At 46.8% G+C, this 21,219-nt stretch overlaps 1 protein-coding gene across 6 annotated transcripts in view; it reads right to left on the bottom strand.

Annotated features, from left to right (window-relative positions):
- Positions 1–21,219, bottom strand: part of IKBKB (inhibitor of nuclear factor kappa B kinase subunit beta) — a 52,824-nt gene that overhangs the window by 22,338 nt on the left and 9,267 nt on the right. For all 6 annotated transcript variants that reach the window (XM_014462896.2, XM_014462897.2, XM_006097052.3 and 3 more), the window contains exons 3-7: positions 17,577–17,671; positions 16,523–16,640; positions 13,396–13,465; positions 3,033–3,121; positions 1,890–1,979 (exon numbers count right to left, since the gene is read on the bottom strand). In XM_014462896.2, the coding sequence (XP_014318382.2) occupies positions 1,890–1,979; positions 3,033–3,121; positions 13,396–13,465; positions 16,523–16,640; positions 17,577–17,671 (462 nt within the window). The remainder of the gene's footprint in view (positions 1–1,889; positions 1,980–3,032; positions 3,122–13,395; positions 13,466–16,522; positions 16,641–17,576; positions 17,672–21,219) is intronic.

Consider the following 21,219-nt stretch of genomic DNA (forward strand, 5'->3'; position numbering starts at 1 on the left):
GGTCTGGCTGAATGTGTGACACTTACGGATGGACCAAGGAGTCCAAACCACAGGGGGAAATTGGGGGATGGGCAGGTCAATCTCAGTGTCTCGTATGGACAGTTTTGGCTCCTGCAAGTGAACGATTTCACTGAGCATCCTGGTCAGAGCACGGGGGTCCTCCCCTCCCCTCAGAATGCTGCTAAGTCAATTAGGATTCCGAGGACACTTCGCAGGACCTACATAATTTCATTATATGGACACAGGTGCCTTAACCATAGCCCCCCACTCTGCAACCTCTCTTCCACAGCAGGGGATAAGCTGATGGAGCCACATCCTAGTTAGTGGGATAAGTAGAAAGTATAAATGCACTCAGAAAGACTTAGAATTTCTCTTCTTTTTTTAATTTAAGAACTGGATAGAATATTTAAGCTCATCCAATCCAGTGGTGTTCAATCTTTAATTGTTTTTTGTTTTTTAAACTGCAGGCTCCTTTATCCAATCAACATTTTGCCGGTTGCTAGCCTCCACAAGCAATCGATCACCAAGTCTTGCCAAGTCTCTTGCTAAGTAAGCACTGCTTACATCATTTTCTACATCCTCACTGCTGACAGCAGCTCTGAACTGCCTATCACAATGTCCTCCTTACTACTTGCTCAAGATTTTACTCTTGTTCAGTGAAATTCATTCTTCCCACCCTATCAAGAGCGATCTTTTCAAAAGGTAAACCTGATCTCTCTCCAACTTAAAATCCTTCGATGTCTCTCCAAATGTTTTAGGAGAAAGTCTAAAGTCTTAAACCAGCTAACAAGTCCCTGAATCGTCTGTCCTCTACCTCTCTCTCCAACTTCAACTCCAGGTACTCTCTCCCTTCTTCTCTAGATCCCTGTCACACTTTCTGGTCTGCCAATGTACTATCCCTGGACGGATTTCCTCTCCTTCCCTTTTCACCAATTCATCCTTCAGGGCCCAGACTAAGTTAGGTCTCCCTAATATATATTCTTATCACTTTTCCTTTGCAGCACTTACCACAACTGCAATTTCTTAGTTATTGGTGTAAGCCTCAGGTAATGCCTACTTTCTTGCTAAACTCTAAGCTACTAAAGGCCAGGGAAGTGCTTGTCTTCTTTCCCATTGCATTGCTGGCTCCTAGTACAGTGCCTGGCACAGAGCCTACACTTGATCACTATTTCTTGAATGAATAAATGACTCAGCCTAACCGGTTTGGCTCAGTGGATAGAGCGTCGGCCTGCGGACTGAAGGGTCCCGGGTTCGATTCCGGTCAAGGGCATGTACCTTGGTTGCGGGCACATACCCAGTGGGGAGTGTGCAAGAGGCAGCTGATCGATGTTTCTCTCTCATCGATGTTTCTAACTCTCTATCCCTCTCCCTTCCTCTCTGTGAAAAATCAATAAAATATACTTTAAAAAATAATAATAAAAAAAATAAATGACTCAAATAAAACCACAATATTCAGACCAAATAAGAAAGGGTAGGAACTCAGAGCTCAGATCTTCCTCAATGGCCCCTGAGACACCTCATGGAAACTGTAGTGTCTATAGACCAGTATGAATCTAATTTAAATTCTTATTTTCAGACAAAATAAGAATTCTTTATTTTCAGACAAACTACCGATGGACAGGGGTTATTGGATCTGTGTGAGGGCGCATCAGCAGCCCTTCTGACATCAGAGAAGATGGCCACATCCTTCCAAAGGGCCTCTGCTGGCAGAAGTGCTGACCTGACCAGATAGATGATGGCTCTGACCTCATACAACAATCCCTATGCACCTAGGAGACATCCAAGGAGCTGGCAAGACTGAGATGCTAGGAGGCGAGGATAGAGAGGAGCCCCACAAGTGTGGCCAACGGAGAGAAACTGATCAGCAAACATACAACCCCATTTCTTACCAGGTACTGCAGGGTCCCCACAAAGGAAGTACAGAGACTGCCCTGGTCCAGTTCCTTGGCATATCCTAGGTCAATAATTTTGTGTATTAACTGAAAAAAAAAGGGAAGAGGAGAAATCTGAGGATTATGAGAATCCGATTATTTGCTGGCAGAACAGGGGATATATCTGAATTTCTAGGTGGTATTAGAGCTTAAGCTCCTATGAACCACCAAATACACAGGAGAATGCCTTCATCGTGGTAGATTTAGGGCAAAAGGAAACAAACTTATGCTATAAAAATGCTGGAAAAAGGCATACTTTCTCCCTGGGTCTGTGACCAATCACCAGAGGAAAGTCAACATTAAAAGACCATGCACCAGCCCTCAACATTGCTAATCCTGGACTTTATGATGTGAAAGATAAGGCTGGTCTCTTCTCAGAAGTAAATACCTTTCATTCTCATTTCTTAGAACCAATGACAAGTATGAGTATGACCTGAAACAAAGGTAAGCTGTGATATCACGGGTCAGCCTAGAATGCTGGCGGAAGCTGTATGAGAGAAGTTAAGTGGCCCACAATTGAGTTACTACATTCCTCTCAGCTGAGACCCTGCTCCTCACCCCAGCTAAACAAACAGGGCCATGAAAAAGCACGGCACCGAGCCCCGTGGGGAGGTCACCACCACACACACAGGAGCGCCACTGATGAGGCCACCAAGAGTTCTGGGGAAACTGCAGGCTGGACCAGGCTCCCTGGGCAGGTGCCAGCTCCAAATGCCTCTTCTCAGCCCCACCCAGGGTCAACTTAGAGCCGGTTCCCATATGAGCATCAAAAGTGGACGCGCTCAAACAAATGGAAACAAAAAATCTATTTCCAAGAAGTGCTAGTCCCAAAGGTGGGGGCTGGAGGTGGGAAGAAAAACATTATTTTCCTTATCAGATTCCTGCCAGTTGGGCCATTAACAATGCGATCCATTCAAACTTGCCTCAACCTGCAAGCCAGAACTCTTTGCTGAATTTTGTTTAGAATCAAAACGCAGTCCCAGAGAATCAAAGCAAATGTAAACTCAAGGAAACACAAATATAAACCAACACACAGAGCTTGTTTCTCATCCACCAGAGCCGCTTCCCTGGGACTTTCCAAGCCCCAGGAGGGTCACTCACTCTTTGCTCTCCTTGCTGCAGGACGATGTTTTCTGGCTTTAGGTCCCGATGGATGATTCTGTTTTCATGAAGGTATCTAAGCGCAGAGGCTGAGAGGGCGGAAAGGGGAGGGAGTTTTCATTAAGCCTACAAAAACGCTTTACATTTCAAAATCGCCTGTGCTGTGAGAAATGAATATTGTGTGCGCCTGACCCACAGTCTGACTCCCAATCACAGAAACGGTAAGGGATGGGGCCTAGGCAGATGCCCTTAAGGTCAAGGGAAGGGGACGTGGCTATGTGAGCAGAACTGGGACCACCACAAGAATCTGCCTTTTTCACACAAAGAACTCGTAGCTTCGAATCCTTGAGGTCACCAACTACACTCTAAATTGGCTTAGATCCACTGATTGTCCAAATGAAATGAAAGACTTGCTACTTTCAATGCCTAAAAAAATTCTATTCCATCTTGTTCTCTATTGTGTTAAGTTTTAAAGACTTATGCTTATCACACTTTCATTTTTGTTTTACTAAGTTTTATTAAAGAATCAAAGCAAAGTACAATAACACCCTGTAATATGCACAAACACAACCTTGCACACAGGGATGGTGCTACTGTTGAAACTGAACTAGTGGCTGGCAGGGAGCACTGATGTGCAATAACTCAAAATGTTTATTGATGGGTTCACAAAAGGCCTGTTTGGGTATTTGACAGGAGTGTGAGGATATATATCTATATCTATATCTATATCTATATCTATATCTATATCTATATCTATATCTATATGCCTATGTGACCAAACGACTGGTCAACCTGTCGCTATGACACGCACTGACCACCAGGGGGCAGATGCTCAACGCAGGGGCTGCCCCCTGGTGGTCAGTGCGCTCCCACAGCGGGAGCGCTGCTCAGCTGACCAATGAGCACCAGACACGGGGCTCACGGCTGACAAGTGCAGCTGCTGCAGCGAGAGCCTCTCTCGCCTCCACAGCAGTGCTACCGAGCTTGGCTCCTCCCTGGCATCATGCTGCTTGTGCACTACTACATCCCTCAGGGGATGTCGGACTGCCGGTTTCGGCCCGATCCCTGCAGGCAGCCTGGCCTGCGGGGATCGAACTGAAACCGGCAGTCCAACATCCCCGAGGGGTCCCGGATTGCGAGAGGGCACAGGCCAGGCTGAGGGACCCCACCAGTGCACGAATCCATGCACCGGGCCTCTAGTAATATAAAAAAGTGTGGTTGATGTGTTTAAAAGCAGACGATATGAAAGTTGAGACTCACTCTTTTTAGAACAAGCACACATGCTCAGACTAAGACAAGGCCTCTGAAACTAGATGTGAACTCAGAGGGCATGAGCAGGTGAGATGCCCCAAGCAGCTCCTCGTGAGGAGAAGAGCTCGGATCAGACTGAAAGCCCCATTCCCTACGCCCTGCTGACTGAGAACTGTCACCAGGTCCTCAGCGAGGGCAGAGGGCAGGCTGGTCACTCACTCTACTGATTACTATTAATAGCTGTCTACTTCTATGCTTAAGCAACTGTACATAACAAACGTTAACCCTCATTTTAGGGCAGTCATTTATTCTCAGATATTTCTGTCAACTAAAAGTTGGAAATTAAAGAAATTTAAGGTATTGTTATATATAGCTTCTTGGACTGAGTGAAAGAGCCAAAACTTTGGTAGGCAGAATCAGTCCTTAAAAAGCTTAGTTCAGCCTGACTGTGCTACATTTTACAAACAGTACCCGAGGAGCATGATAGAATGAATCAAAATTGTCTGAAGCCAAGAGAACCTCATTTGATTTAAATCAGGTGGAAAACAAGAATTTGAGGTTAAGAAAAATACTTTTGCATTTGAAAGTTTATTTAAAAATCTAAACATGTAGCGATAGTGATAATACACACGTATAAAAATTGAAAACCACAGCACAGGCATCAAAGCCTAAAAGTTGATTTCTCATGTTTCAATTATAGAAAAGAATTCCTAGGACAGATACTGCATACAGAGAGTCTAAGTTAAGGACTGGCCACAGAAAAACGATGGCCTCCTTCTATTATCCTTGTTAGGATTGGCATCCAGGTATTTACCCCAGCCTTCCCTTAGCTCATGAGGTAGACAAATACATAACTGAAGAGTGTGTCACACCTGGAGTTCTTATTGATGACCTAGAATCCCAAAGCACAGATCCTGTATATTTTTTCAGATTTACAAACCACAAGTTAGGGGACAGATAGGACCAGCTAGACTTCCTCGTAGAAAAACAGGTTTATAAAGGTTGTGTCCATGAGTCCCTACTTACCACCCTCCAAATTCAAAGGGATTACTAAACTCCCTTAAGAACATTTTTGTTTGGGATACATTCCATAGAGAAAAAATGGAAAGATAAATGGACCAAAAGGCTAACACAGAGATTAGAAGAGACTGAAAAGGCAGCCAGCAATTGGTGATTTAAGTTAGCAGTGAGTAAGAAGGGCAACAGGATGTTGGTTCACTCAATAAAAATTGACCATGTTCCTACTATGTGCCAGTCATTTTGGTGTCACTTGGTCTTTCCAAATAAAACACATTAAAAGGCCAAGTGCGGACGTGTGGAGAAAGATTTAGTCCAGCTAAAGGTTTCTCAGCTAAAATAGTCCCTATGACTAATCAGCAAGGTGGCGAGGCAGTCATGCCAAGTGCTAAGAGAAAAGTGAGAAATAATTCTCTCATCCATTCAACTAGTAACTTATAAAGTGTCTTCTGTTTGCTAGGTATTGTGGAAAATGTGCCAGTGAATGAAAGCGCTCTCTTCACTTACAGCACGAAGTCTGTTCAACAGGCCCCAAACCCAGAAGCCAGTCCTTATTGTCAAGCACAGGCAGAGATCATGTAACAGCAGCAGAGATGCCAAGTACCAAGTGAGTGGAGTAGGCAAAAGGGGGAAAGGAAAGCCATGAGAGGGAGAACCATGGTGAGTGACGGATCAGGGCAGTTCCCCTGGAAGGGGCAAAAGATAAAAGGCACAGGGCTGTTGGGGAGGTGCAGGAGCAGCATTCTCAAAGGAGGAGCATGTGCAAAGGCTAGCAGGATTGAAAAGTGGATTTCAGAGTCATGTACATGTGAAGCTGGCTACAGTGGATTGGGAGAAATGCAAGGTTAAGAGGTTTGGCCTTCAGTCAATGAAGGAAAAATACCACATGATCTCACTCATTCATGGATAATAAAGACCATTACAAACTTTTGAACAATAATAGATACAGAGCAGAGCTGCCTCAAACTGATTGTCAAACTGCAGTGGGAAGGCCAGGGAGGGTTGGGGGACAGGAGGGAGGGGAGTAAGAGATCAACCGAAGGACTTGTATGCATACATATAAGCATAACTAATGGACATAAGACACTGGGGGGTAAGGGAGGGCAGGGATTGTCAAGGGCGAGGCGGGGGGGGGGGGAAGGACACATATGTAATACCCTTTGTAATACTTATTATAATATTTTTTTTAAAAGAATAAAAAAAAAAAAAGAGGTTTGGCCTTGATCTAATGATGGATTATAAAGAAAGTGTCCTTTCCCAATGAAAGACAGATTAATAAAATGGGGATAAGGAGTGAGGTAGGAGGTCATTATAGTAATTTCCTATGACACAATTAGTGGAGGCAGAAGGAACACAAAGGGAAAGTGGGATATACAACACAAAGGAAGGCTGAAAGGATTTGGACACTTTTTCAATAGGAGATTCAAAATCGGCAGGAAGGTGGGACAAGTGACGCAAGAAAGAGGTCGGAGTTGAACATGCAGATTTTGGAGATGTAATTGCTACAGATGTCATGAGAATGACCTAGCAGACAGAATATTGGGAAGTAGTGGGTGGTCAGTCCAGGGACAAATAGGATGGAGCAGAAATAAAAGAATGCATCAAGCAAAGCTCTGGGCAAAAGATGATGCAGTAAGGGAGAGGGGAGAGAAACTGTAGGAAGCAGTCAGGATGGAATAATGGAGTGAACATCAAGACTTTCTGGGGTGCCCGGACCAGTGTGGCTCAGTTGGTTGAGAGCCATCCAATGCCTGGAAAGGTCTCTGGTTCAATTCTGGTCAGAGCACATGCCTGGGTTGAAGGCTCAATTCCCAGTAGGAGGCATGCAGGAGGCAGCCGATTGATGCTTCTCTCTCCCTCCCCCTTCCTCTCTCTCTAAAATCAATAAAAACATTTAAAATAAAGACATTCTGGGGCAACCATTCTGAAAATCAGCTACCTGAGTAATGAAAATGGAATATTTAAAGTTAGAAGGGACCTTCTCTAAGGTCACCTAGCTCAAGTCCCTCTTTTATTTAAAAAAAATTTTTTTGTAGGCCCAGAAAGTTACCATAGTTTTCCATAAAGTGGAAACAGTAATATAAGTAGACTAAAAAAGGTCCTCACACAAGGAGATAGAGCTGGGAAAGAGGAGAAGCCAGAACTGACAGATAATTGTCTTCTCATTTATTATTATTACTAGAGGCCCGGTGCACGAAATTTGTGCCTGGGGGTGGGGCGGGGTCCCTCAGCCCGGCCTGCACCCTCTCCAATCTGGGACATCCCTCTCACAATCCAGGACCACTGGCTCCTAACTGCTCACCTACCTGCCGGCCTGATCGCCCCTAATTGCCCTCCACTTCCAGCCTGATCGCCCCTAACTGCTCCCCCCTGCCGACCTGATCGCTCCTAACTGCTCCCGCCTGCCAGCCTGATCGCCCCTAACTGCCTCTGCCTCGGCCCCCGCCACGGTGGCTTTGTCCGGAAGGAAGGCAGGACAACCAAAAGATGTCCGGTCGACCCGGTCTAATTAGCATATTACCCTTTTATTAGTATAGACAGTCATGTCCCCTCTTGCCATCCCCCTATGCCAGCTCCCTGCACTCTTTCCAGAACACACCTTAGAGAGCCTGCATCAGCTGGTCAGGCCAGAGTCTGGATTGTCTCAGGTATTTGATAGGTGCTGAGACTCGGCCTCACCCTGGGCCTGCTAGCGGCTTCTCCCGCTGCAGGAGCAGCTGCTCATCCAGGTCAGCCAAGTGGTGTTCCCACTGTGGGAACGTACTGACCACCAGGGAGCAGCTCCTGCATTGAGCTGTTGAATAGACAGGAATATTTGCATCATAGTGACTGGTCGACCAGTCGTTCTGGTCGTTCCGATGTTCGGTTGCTGGGCTTTTACATATATATAGATACTCATTAACCTGGGTATTTGTGCTTTCCAACATACTTTATATACAGATGATCTGCATTTCTGAGATCAGGTGATCCTCTTTTGTTATGATTCCACAATTAGAGAAACACGAAATGAAGAGCCCAATTTTCTGATTTCCATAATGACAGCTCTGTTCCCTCAAGCCCTGTGTCCTCTTTGAAACCCTGTCTGCTCTTCAGTGTTGCAGTACTAGGTGCCTGCTGAGAGCAGTTCCAATGAGGACAGAGATGGCGACTCAGAGAAAGAAGCACAAAAACAGGGAGTGACGTTCCTGAAGGCTCAGAGGACAGGATGGCCAGTCCCCACCGTAAACCAGCCGCCCGGAGAACTGAGGAAGACCGAGTCAGATCTGAAACTGGGTGAGACCCTGGCAAACGCACAACTGGCCCGCCCAGCTGGCCCGCGTGGTAGGTCCCCACCCCTCAGAGAGCGGAGACATGGGACTCCCATCTGTGCCTCAATCCTGAGTGCTCAGGAGTCTGCTCCTCTACTGACAGGAGGAAATACACGCCAATGTTTTCCAAAGGATAATGAGCAAGACTGCTTCAATAGAGTCCACTTAGACACAACCTTCTTAAGCTATTTTAGGATCATATTCGTGGGAAGACAAATAATTCCTAGCTGCCCCTGCACCTGTCTCCGGATCTCTTACCAGCAGAGAACAATGGTCTAACTGGCCTGTCCTGGCAGAGGAAATAGGGCTCACCATGTGCTCGCCAGGCACCTGCTCCTTTTCTCACATGTACACTGCAGTATCTTCTGGGGCAACTGAAAGTTCACTGGGAAAATCCTACCTGTGTCTGTTATCTTGGTGCTGCTCTGAGTGGGCATCTCTGGGAGGTGAGTGGCACAGAAGATATGGGGGTGGGGGGGCTACACAGGTGTAACCCAGAAGAGAAGGCAATGAATCTCGACCCAGCAGTCAAGGGTGTGGCTCTGCCGGTTATCGGAAGTCAACCTGGCAGAGAACAGAAGTGGCAACTCCAACAAAGGGAACATGGCGCCAGCGCTTGAAACAAACTAGAACAAAATATGCTCAGGAAATGTTTCAGAATACAGAACAGTTAAGTGAGATGAGCTCCAAGAAAAACTTTTGACCTCTGGCTCAGTGACAAAACACCCTTGCAAAAGAAATAAATTTGATGAATACACAAATCAGGAATGGGAATAAAAGTAAAATACAATGTTATCAGCCACCTCCATCACCACAACAAAGACAGGGGAGGTAATTGCTTACAAAAACTGGCTGAGATAGGAATGGGTCTGAGGAAGAGAAGTTTCAAAGACAACCTCCTACCAGGCTCACTGGATCCCAATCCCAGGTCAACATCCATATTAGGGTGAAGAAAGATGTTCAAAAGAAATGCTCTAGCCCTAACCAGTTTGGCTCAGCGGATAGAACGTCAGCCTGCAGACTGAAGGGTCCCAGGTTCGATTCCGGTCAAGGGCATGTACCTTGGTTGCAGGCACATCCCCAATGGGGGGGTGTTCAGGAGGCAGCTAATTGATGTTTCTCTCTCATCAATGTTTCTAACTCTCTATCCCTCTCCCTTCCTCTCTGTAAAAAATCAATAAAAATATAAAAAATAAAAAAAAGAAAAGAAATGCTCTAAACCCAAATCCAGAGGGGAAAGGAAATGAGAAAGAAACTAACACTTGGTGACTGCAATTCTGCTAGAAGCTTTATGTACATCATCTTATTTTATCCTCATAACAATTCTAATAAGGGAAGTAATGATCCCATTTCACAGCTAATAAAACTGATGTTCTTTTTTTTTAATATATTTTATTGATTTTTTACAGAGAGGAAGGGAGAGAGATAGAGAGTTAGAAACATCGATGAGAGAGAAACATCGATCAGCTGCCTCCTGCACATCTCCTACGGGGGATGTGCCCGCAACCCAGGTACATGCCCTTTGACTGGAATCGAACCTGGGACCTTTCAGTCCGCAGGCCGACGCTCTATCCACTGAGCCAAACCGGTTTCGGCAAAACTGATGTTCTTAAAAAATTAAGTAGCATGCTTAAGGTCACACTGCCAATAAGTGGAAGAGCTGGTATTTGACCTGGGAGTGTTACATATACGTGGGTAGCTATCTTTTTAATGGGTCCTTACTTATTTTAATTTCTCTTGGGATTTATTTCACTCATTTGACAAATATTTATAGAGAGGCTGCTAGATAAGTCATAGCAATGACTACAGTCTTCACCTTTGAGAATTTAATTCTCATGTACTACTACTTCAACACCTCATTAACTCCAATTTGGGGTCATGGAGAGGAAAGATAGGGAATCAGAGACCTAAAGAATTTTAATATTCATTCACCTTTAAGTGAACTGAACAACAACCTAAGTCCTTTGGAGTTTACCGCTTGGTTATTCTGATTTACATGTAACTTAAACACACACGTACAACTTGAACAGGTAATAAATAATACGAAAGCTACTCCACAAGTCAGTGGTAAATGGATATACAACCAAAAGAATTTCTATTAATATCACTAGAGAATCGCTTGAGGAAGTAAAATGTTATATGAGGAAGTAAACAGTTATGCGTGCCTATGCCAATAATTTAAGACTTTCTTAATAGCTATTTGGTGAATGCACAATGAGTGAAAGAAAAATATTGGCAAGGATAACATTTTAGGAAATGACTTGAAGCCCTAACCAGGGAGAAACCAAATAAAAGTTGCCCATAAAGAGCAAAATATTCCCCAACCTATTAACCTGCTTTCAACCCAACTCAACAGAGAATAAATTAATGATCTGGCCACTGGGGAAGATACAATCAAGTAAATGTCTGAGCAGAATGTAGATGGGCGAGCCATGTAGCCAGGTGTCAAAGAAACAGGTGAGATTCTCGACCTACAGACTAGACTCTCTAGGTAGACAGGACCCTTCCAGGAGACCCACAGGGGCCAATGCATGAAGGAATCAGTCTGGCCAGTGGTGGATGCCCACCCCAGTCAGATCAAATTGGTGCAATGTCAAATTGGCCTTATTGTGAACTCTATTCAAAAGATAAAGGCACAGGGTAGAGAAGGAGATGGAATTTTCTGTCAGATTGTTTGGATCTTAATCTTAAATATGTCATTGTTTAACTTTGCCCCATTTCATTTCCTTCTTGCCCACCTTCCATCAAAAGTGGCATAGAGTGCCCAACCAGTGTGGCTCAGTCAATTGGGCATCATCCTATGCACCAAAAGGTTGCCTGTTAGATTCCCAGTCAAGGCACATGCCCAGGTTGTGGACTAGATCCCTGGTAGGGGTGTGCAGCAGGCGGCCAATCAATGTTTCACTCTCGTATGTTTCTTTCTCTCTCCCTTCCTCTCTCTCTAAAATCAATCTAAAGATCAATCTTAAGAGGCCCGGTGCACAAAATTCGTGCACGAGGAGGTGGTCCCTAAGCCCAGCCTGCACCCTCTCGCAATCCGGGACCCCTCAGAGGATGTCCGACTGCCAGTTTAGGCCTGATCCCTTGAGGAGTTTACAGTCCAGTGGGGGAGACAGGTGAATCAGATTTCAGTGGAGATAGGACCTAGAACAGCCGTGGGCGAACTACGGCCCGCAGGCCGGATCCGGCCCGTTTGAAATGAATAAAACTAAAAAAAAAAAAAGACCGTACCCTTTTATGTAATGATGTTTACTTTGAATTTATATTAGTTCACACAAACACTCCATCCATTCTTTTGTTCCGGCCCTCCGGTCCAGTTTAAGAACCCATTGTGGCCCTTGAGTCAAAAAGTTTGCCTACCCCTGACCTAGAATGTGGCTGAGCAGAAAATGCCATAGCAAAACATAGGAACAGCACTTGACTCACTTCTTGGGGTCAGATTTCCTAAAAGCAGTGACATCAAGCAGAAGTTTATAGGATGAACAGATTTGCTATGCAGGGATCGGGCCTAACCTGGCAGTCAGACATCCCTCTTGCAATTTGGGTCCGCTGGCTCCTAACCGCTCGCCTGTTTGCCTGCCTGATCACCCCTAACCACTCACCTGCCTGCCTGATGACCCCTAACCACTTGTCTGCTTGCCTGATTGCCCCTAACCGCTCGCCTGCCTTCCTGATCACCCCAAACACTCTGCCTGCCTGCCTGATTGCTCCTAACCACTCACCTGCCTGCCTGATCACCCCTAACTGCTCGCCTGTCTGCCGGATCATCCCTAACCACCCTGCCTGCCTGCCTGATCACCCCTAACTGCCTCTGCCTCTGCCTCTGCCACCATGGCTTCGTCTGGAAAGACGTCTGGAATGACATCTGGAAGGTCGTTCAGCTGTCCAGTCTAATTAGCATATTATGCTTTTAATATATATATTTGTATAAAGTGGCATTGAGTAAGGAAGAGGCAGACCCACAGCAGCAAGGCAAAGTGTCTTAGAGACTGGAAGTTACCTAGACTTGCAGGCCAAGACTTAGAAGAAGACAGCTTGTGGCAAAATGGTAACAACTGGTGAATCTAGGTAACAGGTATGTGGGTTTCACTGGATTGCTCTTTCAACTTTTCTGTATGTTTGGTATTTTTCTATAAAATAAAGTGTGAGCAAACAAAATACAGCTTTAAAAATGTTTCAGTGAGAAAGGGATGAAAATGGTGTATCATTCCCCAAATCTCAGGGCAACACTCAGTGATAAACTCTGGATAACTCTAGATCTCAGTCAACTTGGCATTGCTTCTGACCTCTGCAGTCTGTGGTCACTCTTCTCCCCGAAGCCAACCTTGTCTTCTCAGAGAGTGCCACCGATACCCTCATCTGAGGACACCACCAGTACCAAAGGATTAAACAAGGGCGGTTTTTCCTATGCCTGGGGTTGGCAAAAGAGCTGCCAATGTGGAAGTGGAAAAAGTCATCGCGAAGGGATGAGATTCATTCAAGTGACAACCTGCTCCATCGCTGGCCATACCAGGAAAGTAGGGAGGGGAGATTTGTAATGGGAAAGGAAATCTGTTACTCTATATGCATCATAATTCACTTCATGACTTAGTCCGGAAGGAAGGGAAATCTATTTGAGTTCAGCGCCTGCCTGACTAGCCCCTTGTTGACCTCCCCACGCTGTCTGTCTGTCACACCTCAACCCTCTGTAAAGATCAAAATATCTCCGCTGTGCTCCACAAGGACTCACAGGGGCACCACACACTCTCCCTGGAGGGCTTGACCTGCTTTCCAGGTCTGGGATTTACCAATGTCACTCAGCAAGGTGAGGATGGCTCCTTCCCGTAGGCCACAGCAGTTCTCAAACTGGTTCAGATACTGTCAAGAAGATGAAAAGAAGTGTCAGGCTGACTGGTCATCAACCACCAATAAGTCCCCAAGGGGCTTTTACCAGTCATGTGAGTGCAGACCCTGGCCCTGGGCTTTGGGAACCTGGGCTGATGGGCAGCCGGGGCAGCAGGACTGGCAGGAACTGGTCCGAGGCGGAGAAGGAGGAAGTCTGAGAACTCCCAGAAGCGCTCACTTACGTGTAGCTGAGGCGCCTCTGAGTCATTCTAAGATGAGGGATTTTCAGTCTCACCTGCGCTGCAATTTTGAGGGAGACAGGCCAGAGTCTAAGCTCAACCACAATTGGTCCACTGCGCCTGACCGTCCCACAAAAGGCAGGGTGGAAGGCTCTCGCTAAAAACCACCCTCTGATCACTTCCCAACATTGCCTTGCCAGCGGGGTGATGATGACAGGAGGGAATATTTAATGAGCACTTACTACGTGCCTGGCACTGGGCTAACCTCTGCACAGATAAGCCAGGTAAAGCTTTACCTGCCATGCCTCATTGCATCCTCCCCACTGCCACTGAGGGAAGTACTGGTGGAATTTCCATTTCGTAGGTGAGGAACCTGAGACTGGAGGAGGTCAGCGATCTGTGTGCTCACACAGCCATTCCAGGGCAGAGCTGGAATATGAAGCCATGTGTATCTGAGGCTTGAGCCCAAACACTTAACCCCTTTGCCCTCCTGGCCCTCTCGGCTTATTGAGGGGCCCAATATACTACTGGAAATTGGCCTCAAATGAAGACAGTGGAGACAAAACTTCCCAATTGATGTTTACAGTCACTGACTAACACTTCTAACCATGAACGTTCAAGAGCCTGTTTCCCGAGCAGGGCATACGGACTTCACTCTTTCAATCTGTTCTGGCTTTTACACTTGCTCGTGTGCTGGCCACGCTTGTCTCGCTATGACCAGGGTGTAGATTTTGAACTTTTTAGAGGAGGGAAAGACAGGCCACCTCATCTGGAGAAACAGAGAACCCCATCACTCTGGGCAGCAGCACCGTCCTCCAAGTTCTCCCACCCCCACCCTGTGGGTAACAACATGGACAGAGGCCCGTTAGGCTGCAATCACTTCCTGCTTCCCAAGAGCACCCTGCGCCCACGCCAGGCCAATCACGCGGATGTGCGTGCCTTCTTCCCTGGCTGACCGGCTCTTTGCCGCCTACAAGAGCAAGTCTGAAGTCCTGTGCCCAGCCCTCCACAATCTGGTCACATCCCACCTACCTCCTACATTGCCCTCAAAGAACCATCTGCTCAGCTACAACATGGCTTTATCTCCTCAAATAACTGCAGTTACTAATCAGATGACTGTCAAAGGTTAGGAAAATAAAGAGGAAAAATCGAAGCTTTGTCACGTTCCCCATTTCTCATCTGTTATCAGTGCCCTGCCTGCGGTCTTGCCAGCGACTGTGCTCACATCCTGCTGTGACACTCCCAGGATGCGCCCACCTCCCGGGGTGGAGAAAGCTACTGGGGCGGATCAACCTTCACGGAAAGTTTCCTTGTAAAAAAGGAGGCGGAAGGGGCCCAAAGAGTAATGAGAACAGCACATGATGCTGGGTCCAGGAAACTGCCATGTGAAGACAGAAGAATTGCCTGGGCATCCCCCTCGTGGGCCTCCTTCTAGAGCAGGGGTGCGGAACCTTTTTTCTGCCAAGGGCCATTTGGATATTTATAACATCATTCGAGGGCCATACAAAATGATCAACTTAAAAATTAGCCTGCTAGCCCTAGGCAGTTTGGCTCAGTGGATAGAGCTTCGGCCTGTGGACTGAAGGATGGCACGTTGGTTCAGTGGCTACAGCATCGGCCTGCGACTGAAAGGGTGGCATGTACCTGGGTTGCAGGCTCAATCCCTGCGTGCGGGAAGCAACCAATTGATGTGTCTCTCTCACACTGACATTTCTCTCTCTCTGTCTTTCCCCTCACTTCCACTCTCTCTAAAAAAAATTTTTAAAAAATCAATGGAAAAATATCCTCAGGTGGGGATTAACAAAAAATTTTTTGTTTTAATTAGCCTGCTATATTTGGTCAAACATTTAATTAACTCACTCTTAATGCCTTGGCAAGACCAGACCACATGATTTCATGGGCCTTATACGGCTGTTAGGCCGGACGTTCTCCACCCCTGCTCTAGAGTGAAGAGCTGAGGGACACGTGCACTAACAGGGACGTTTCAATACAAAGCAAGTGTTTTGTTCAGAGCTTTCAGTTCTCCTCTGCTATATGGCAAAATTCAGCTTCACAGGTGGAGAGGTGGCCTGCATGTGGGTTGGCGCAGGCTGTGCCAAGCTCTGCCACTGCAGCTGTGAGGGTTATCACCACCTAACCTCTCTGGGCTGTGATATCCACCCTTTCCACGGGAATCGTAACTGTTTAACCAATGTCACAGGGTTGTTAATCGAGGCAATGTGTAAAAGCAAGTTGTGTGATGCTGTTTTAGAGAACATGGGGGAGGTGGACACACACCACTGTCCCCGAGATGAGGGAGAGCTGCCATCACCCACCCTGAAGTGCACGTTCTAGTAAAGAGAAGCTAATGTGAGAAGGAAGAAAGCAGAGCCCAGAAGGTGAGTCAGTGGTGGCTCTGGAACCCCAGCCGGGTTTCCTGACTACTGAGCCAGGCCCCTTCCTGCTCCGCTCTGGGACCCTGAGGGCACTGCTGCCACGTCTGTGGGAGCAATCCCTCCTAATAAGGACAGCAGTGATGCTGACATGCGGGACTGAAGTGGCCCTGACGTGCCGAGGGAGGGAAAGTTTGCTTTGGAAGGTGTCCAGTCTTTCCCCGTCCTGAAGACCTGGCGATTGCTTCCTTGTCATTTCAGTAATCGCTGTGCAGAACGTACAGTGAGCCCTTCCCTGACTTTCTCGTAAGAGCCTCTGATTCACACCCCACACGGGGCAGGGACGGGGGATTTGAGAAGGAAAAGCAATACCGCTGAAGTCACCAGGGCTCCCTGAGCTTCCTGATGATGAAAGAGGTGAAAGGTCTCCCCACTGCTCCCGCCCGGACAGGCTGTGCCTGCCACCCGGGAAGCCTCACCTTTCGGAGATCCCCTCCTTGGCAGTACTCCATGGCCAGCAGGGGCAAGTCATTGGGAGCCAAATTCTGCATCCCCTCGGGGACATCCCGGGCAGCCACCACATTGGGGTGGTTGAGCCTAAGGAGGAGGAGAAACCAGTGAGGGAGGAACCCAAGCGTTGGCTCAAACCCATTCCCCACTCTGCCCATGTCTCATCGAAGCTCGCCTTCTAACAAAGGCCTGAATAGCCAAGTGCCCTCGGGAGTAAGTAGGAAGACAGAGGTCAGGAACCGGCGACTCAACCCAGTGCCCGGTCAGTTAGCATCCACCCAGGTCTACTGTCAGCACCATGAACTCAAGAGCTCAGCGACTGCATCAGTATACCTTAACTTTCTTTTGAGTGCCCCATATCAAGTCCTCATTGTACTTCGAAACTGCTTCTAAAAGCAGAGAAAGTAGAGGGGATTTCCAATCTCATGCCACTCGGGTGGCGATGGCGTGTGTGCGCCCGGGTGCGTGTATGTGCACGCGGACAAGGTGACGCCTCCCTTTTTAAGAGGTTCATGAGGAGGCACCTGTTTAATGAGGCTGCTGGGAGGACAGCATCCATCTAGGGACTGACAGGCCGTGTCTCCACACTGGAGGAATATATATCAGCAATAGGTTCACAGCAGTGGAGTCACATGCCACCTTGGAATTGGAAATATAGGGGGAAAAGGATTTTTGCTGACAAAGGGAAATTCACTGGGATAACTATTTTAAAGTCCTTAATATAACAAATGAAACTGACCAGAAGCCCCTGACACGGCCCAGTGTTGGACGCTAACCACCACTGCTCTGCAAGTCATTTACCTGGACAGTCTGGCTGGTATTCTGATTGAGGGACTGAGATATGCAGCAGGTGGGGCTGTTGCTCCAGATCCCAAAGTTCAGCTGGCACCCTCCAGATTTCATCTCAATGTCCCATGGTCCCTCAGCTCCTGAAGTACCCTTGACACCCCCGTTCCCCGCCCCCAATCTTCCCCAGGGGCAGCTCTGTCAAAGTGGCTCGGTGTACTGGTGCTCCGACCTCACCTTCTCATGATCTGGATCTCCAGGCACCACCGCTCTCGATTCCGGGGGCTGAGCTCCTGCCGGCACTGCTTGATAGCGATCTGCTCACCTGTTTCCTGCAGGGAGAGCACACACAGGAAGGGTCAGCACAACCAATGACAACCACAGAGAAACTCATGGGTCAAATCGGGAATTGTCTCCCTAGAGCCCAAAGCATGGATCTTGATCCCCTCCCGGCTCCTGGGGCCCACAGACATATCCACTGGTAAATATCCCCAAGTCACCTGCCAGCCCATCAGGCTGGTCTCCACCCTCCCCGCCTCTCACCCTGCCCTTCTCTCTCCTTATTTCTATCCATCCAGAGTCTACATCGAGGCCTTGCTCCTTCCCACCTCCTCCCTGAAACCTCTGCTGACCATTCCAGCCCGAGAGATTTCTCATTCCTCCGAACCCGACTGCTGTCACACCAGGTTGAACCATATGACATTGCGATCTTGACCATTCTGACCTGCACAACTGATACTTCCATATGGCTCAACCGAACAGTCAATACCACATTCTCTTCATGTCTCATGTTTCTCTTCTTTTTCATGTTTCTCTCTCCAGAGAGAATGCAAGCCTAGTATAGTAGGTGGAAGACAGACTGATTTCAAATTCCAACCCAGCCATTTACTAACTCTGTGACCTTGAGCAGACCATTTAGTCTGACTCAGTTTTTTCATCTCTAAAATGGGAATACAGATGCCCAACTTCAGGACTGTCATGAAGCGAGCCCCTCGCAGGTGTCCAATAACACTCCTGGGGGCACACCCATGTCACGCAGGTACCCCTGGCATTTAAAGTCCTCTGAAGCTTGGCTCCAACCTGCCTTCCCTGCCATTCTCCCATGACTCCACCCTAGGCATCTGACACTGCAGTTAGGTTACTCCACTTGTCCCACTCCTGTGCTTTTCTAGTCTATGCTCTGATAGGTGCACAGGCACTACAGTCTTCCTACTGCAAGGGGCTCTTACCCTCCTCTAAACAGGTAACTCCTCCATTGCACATAACTACCAAGGACTTATTTCCCATTGGGCCATAGGGTTATCTCCTCTTCTCTTAGTTAAATTTGTCTATCCTCGTGCACTTTAACCTCTTCTCCACTAACTAGCACAATTGAGGTTTTGTGAATGGAAGAGAGGTAATAAAATGTTTGTGAATAATTAACTGATTGCCTGAGTCCTGCGGATCCACCCCTCCCTTTGACTTAGTGCTCTAGGCAGCACCAAGGAGCTCATGGGGACAGACTAAAAGTGGAAGGCCCTGAGGCTGCAGCGTTGGCAGTAGCAGGGACAGCGGCTCTGGCCTTGACTGTTCCAGACAGCACAAGGGGGTCACCACTATGCTGCTGCCACCTCCATGCAGGCTTCCAGGATTGCTGAGGGAAAGCAGCTGCCCCTGGCTATGGCTGTGGTGACACCAGCCTGGGAGATGGTCCTGCCATCAGCGAGCAAGCTATACCAATACTATGTTCTGTGTACACGCAGCAAGAATCTCCCCAATAGCCCTATACTCAGTATGCAGCCGGGAAGAGCCACAGAGTACAGGACAGTACAGTAACCCCTCAATAAGAAAATACTTCAAAGCCATCTCAAAATCCTACTGCTGCCCTCCTCGAGGTGCTGCCAGGCCATTTTCTCATTTTATGAAAATGCATACTGAAAACAATCATAAGCCTTATAATTATTAGCCTTATAAGTGCAGCAATTATATGGTAGTGAGTGGGACTTAAAAAAACACATGTCAAGGATCGTGGCAAGACCTCCCAGTGTGCACGTGGCTGTCCTGTGGCAGCAGAACTGCATCACAGACACACATTTACCAAACTAGCCATGATCCCTGCAGGAACAGGGAGAAAAGGAAAAATGGAAATCTCCAAACACAAGCAGAAGTTGTCTAGTAAGACCACTGAATCACTGCTCAATAAACCAAACCCTAAAACTAACAAAAACTATAATCTTCAGAAATAAGGTGGCAGCACCTCTGACCCTTACAGCTCCAATGCCAGAAAACAGATGTTTACAACACCTCTAAGATACTCTCAGAAGTTGCTTTTATCAAATCCCAGTATTGCGGGGGTTAAGCTCTCCATCATGCAGTTACCTCACACACCTACTCTTTTTTTAGCAGTTCTATGGAGACATAATTCACATACCAGACAACTCATCTATTTAAAATATACAATTTAATGGTTTGGGGTATACTCAAGAGTAGTACAACAAAGCCACAATCAAATTTAGAACATGTTCATCATCCCCCAAAGAAACCCCATATCCATCTGCAGGCACTCCCCTTTTACCCCCAACTCCTCCAGCTCTAGGCAACTATCAATCTACTTTCTGGCTCTACAGATTTGCCTGTTCTGGACATTTTATATAAGTGGAATCATATAGTATGTGGTCTTTTGTGATGACATCTTTCACTTAGCATGTTCCTAAGGCTCACCCATGCTATAGCCACACGCCTACTTTGGTGACAACAGTCCTTGGTGCAGCCCGTAGTACTAGGCATTGATAACCAGGTCTGCCGTAAGTATCATTCACATACTTTGGTATTAGATCCCTGATCTTCGCCTAGATCCTAAGGCTCTCTCTCTCTGAAGATGTTGAAAAATTGCAAATTTTGTTTCTATTGAACCAATTAGTACAGTTGTGCAAGTGAACTTGAGTAGAAGTCCACTTAGGAAATGTATCAAAAGAATACCATTTTCAATCAATGTACAGACTTCATTACATCCCACAAAAGGTTATGCCCTCTGTATCATGAACTTCTGAATTCCTCTGTCTGTTCTCAAACTTATTTGAATTTGGTTTCCAGTTTCCTTTCCCATCAGCATTCAGACTCACACTTTTGCCCAGTTCTCTGGTAACTTCATCAGTAACAGCTCTCACATGCCGTTACAGATGCTTGTTTCCAGTCAGATGGGATCGCCACAGAAACTCAGACTGTGGAATGCAGCGTTTTACAAGTGAGAGAAGACTGGTGGGCCACGCTGTAAGATGAGGTGACACTGCTGAGAGTGTTTACACAGTATGTGACGTTTTGATGGACAGACTTATAGGCAACAGTTTAGCAGAAGACACATATGGCTTGTTACCTCAGAATGACTCTGAGAGTTTAAACCAAGATATTTTAAATGTGCACCTATTTTCCAGGCCAGTGTGGCTCAGTGGTTGAGCATCGACCTATGAACCAGGAGGTCATGGTTCAATTCCCAGTCAGGGCACATGCCCAGGTTGCTCAACCCCCAGTAGGGGACGTGCGGGAGGCAGCTGAACAATGATTCTCTCTCATCATTGATGTTTCTCTCTTTCTTTCTTTTTTTCTTTATTGATTAAGGTATTACATATGTGTCCATATCCCCCCATTGCCCCCACCCCCCCAATCCTGCCCTCACCCTCACCCTCACCTCCTGTTGTCTGTGTCCATTGGTTATGCTTATATGCATACATACAAGTCCTTTGGTTGATCTCTCTTTCTTCTCTCTCTCTCTCTCTCTCTTTCTCCCACTCCCTTTCTCTCTGAAATCAATAAAAATATATTAAAAATATAAAATGTGCATCTATTTTAACTTCAATTCACAGAAGAGTGTGTTAGTTTTCTATAGCTGCCACAAACTTAGTGG

This window comes from Myotis lucifugus, unplaced genomic scaffold (assembly GCF_000147115.1).
Source record: "Myotis lucifugus unplaced genomic scaffold, Myoluc2.0 scaffold_194, whole genome shotgun sequence".
Lineage (NCBI taxonomy): Eukaryota > Metazoa > Chordata > Mammalia > Chiroptera > Vespertilionidae > Myotis > Myotis lucifugus.